The 2,088-nt window shown below is 36.9% G+C and overlaps 1 protein-coding gene across 1 annotated transcript; it reads right to left on the reverse strand.

Moving 5' to 3' along the window:
- Positions 1–296: 296 nt before the first annotated feature.
- Positions 297–1,223, reverse strand: LOC100768298 (olfactory receptor 4N4-like). The gene has a single exon (XM_027386480.1). It carries the CDS (start codon positions 1,221–1,223, stop codon positions 297–299), a length of 927 nt encoding a protein of 308 aa, XP_027242281.1.
- Positions 1,224–2,088: the final 865 nt, after the last annotated feature.

A 2,088-nucleotide genomic window follows, 5' to 3' on the forward strand; every position in this document is an offset into this window, starting at 1 on the left:
TTTATGGAGATGCTGAAACTATTGGTCTTAGCATAAAATCCTTTAGTATTTTTGCTCTTACATCAATTAAAATTTAATCCCTAATCTGTCACACTCATCCCTTGTATTTAAACAATCTCTTATTTCTGTTGGATCCTTTAAAACATATGAATTTTATTTTCTCACTATGTATGTCAATTAATTTCCTATAATAATACCTGACAAATGAAATCTAATCAAGAAGAATGTCATTTATTTTGTAACTTAATAAATGCATACCACCTGATCCCCACTTGATTTCTCACTTAAAAAACCAATTAACAAACTATTTTCTGGATAAATAACCTTTTCATGGAAGTTTTTACTTCCTGGTTTCTAAGAGTGTAAATCACAGGATTCAATAAGGGAAATATTACTGTGTGAAAGAAAGAAACCACTTTGTCAACTGACAAGGCTGTGAACGGACGTGTATAGATGAAAATTGCAGGTCCAAACATAAGAAATATGATTATGACATGAGTGGTACACGTGGATATAGCTTTGTTCTTTCCTTCAGAAGCTGACCTGTGGACATGGCATAAAATAACTGCATAGGAAGTCAGAAGCCCAAGGAAGCACACAAGGGTAAGCAGGCCACTATTGAAGATCATTAGGAGCTCAACAGCAAAGGTGTCTGTGCAGGCTAGCTTGATGACCTGCGGGACATCACAGAAGAAGTTATCTACATGGTTTGGACCACAGAAAGGCAAACGGAGGATGAGAACAACCTGAATAATGGAGTGAACAAAGCCTCCAAGCCACGGAGCCAACAACATCACAGAGCAGGCTCTGGGGCTCATGACAGTGGAATAGTGTAAAGGTCTGCAGATGGCAATGTAGCGGTCAAAGGCCATCACAACCAGAAGTAAAAATTCCCCTCCTCCAAAAAAATGCAAGAAAAATAGCTGAGTGATGCAGTCCTTATAGGAGATTACCTTCTTCTCAGAAAAGATATCTACCAACATTCTGGGAGTCACAATGAAGGAATAGGAGGCATCCAGGAAAGCCAAATTTCCCAGGAAGAAATAAAGTGGAGCACTGAGTCCATGGTCTGACATGATGGTGATGATGATGAAGACATTTCCAGGCAAGATGATGATGTAGAAAATTAAGCTCAGAACAAAGACCAAGAGCTGAATTGCATGTGACTGGGTCAGTCCTATGAGAATGAATTCTGTAACAACTGTCCCGTTTTCTGTTTCCATCACCAGTCCCTACAGAATATAATCAAATGTTTATTTCTATTTCTTCCACCTAGATCATAGCTATTCTCCTTCTAGAAGCATAGTTAGAAACAAGTAAATTATCCCCTCACTCTCCATATCTAAACTGTCTCCTCTCTCCTTTAGAGCCTACATTTCATAACTCCCAAAATTCTACTCTATAAGCCACACCTTCCTGCCAGTGTTAGTCCTGAACTCCTATTTGGCTCTTGTTTGAAGAAAAAGATGCCATTGTTCTGGGTTTATTTTTCATTGCCCCGAGATTGTTTATTTTTGTTGTTTGTTTGTTTTGTTTTGTTTTTTATTTTGACAAAGAAAACAACCTACTTCCACATGTTAAAGTCTTCATGTGTATATTTTACAAAGGGATGGATGACACTTGATAATAAAGAGAAGTAATACACATATTCAATGTCTTAACTATAATATAATTGCTTCATATGGATATTTATTTATCAAAACTATTATGTTTTCCAGATATTAATTATGCCTTAAGTATGCTGGCCTAATTAAACAAACACACACACACACACACAGAGAGAGAGAGAGAGAGAGAGAGAGAGAGAGAGACAGACAGACATAATCCTCATTTCCTGAGGGCATTTTTCCTTACAGAAATTGTAGCCATTAATTATGTGTGAATACAGGTGCCTTTGGCCAGTTAAAAAAGCAAAGACTGATGCTTTTTTGCATACAGTCTCACTGTGAGGAATGTGGTCCATATAAGGATGATTGTGGAAATTTACGGTTATCATTACTGCAGCAATTGCATGACATGTATATTTTTATCTAAGTCTTTGATATCCTGTCTTTTCGGTTTTATACTTCTTATAGCATCATTCTGTTG

The sequence above is a fragment of the Cricetulus griseus genome, assembly GCF_003668045.3.
Source record: "Cricetulus griseus strain 17A/GY chromosome 1 unlocalized genomic scaffold, alternate assembly CriGri-PICRH-1.0 chr1_1, whole genome shotgun sequence".
Lineage (NCBI taxonomy): Eukaryota > Metazoa > Chordata > Mammalia > Rodentia > Cricetidae > Cricetulus > Cricetulus griseus.

Bases quoted from the DNA above. Each gene is read 5' to 3' on its own strand.
- LOC100768298 (XM_027386480.1), bottom strand. From the start codon at position 1,223: ATGGAAACAGAAAACGGGACAGTTGTTACAGAATTCATTCTCATAGGA.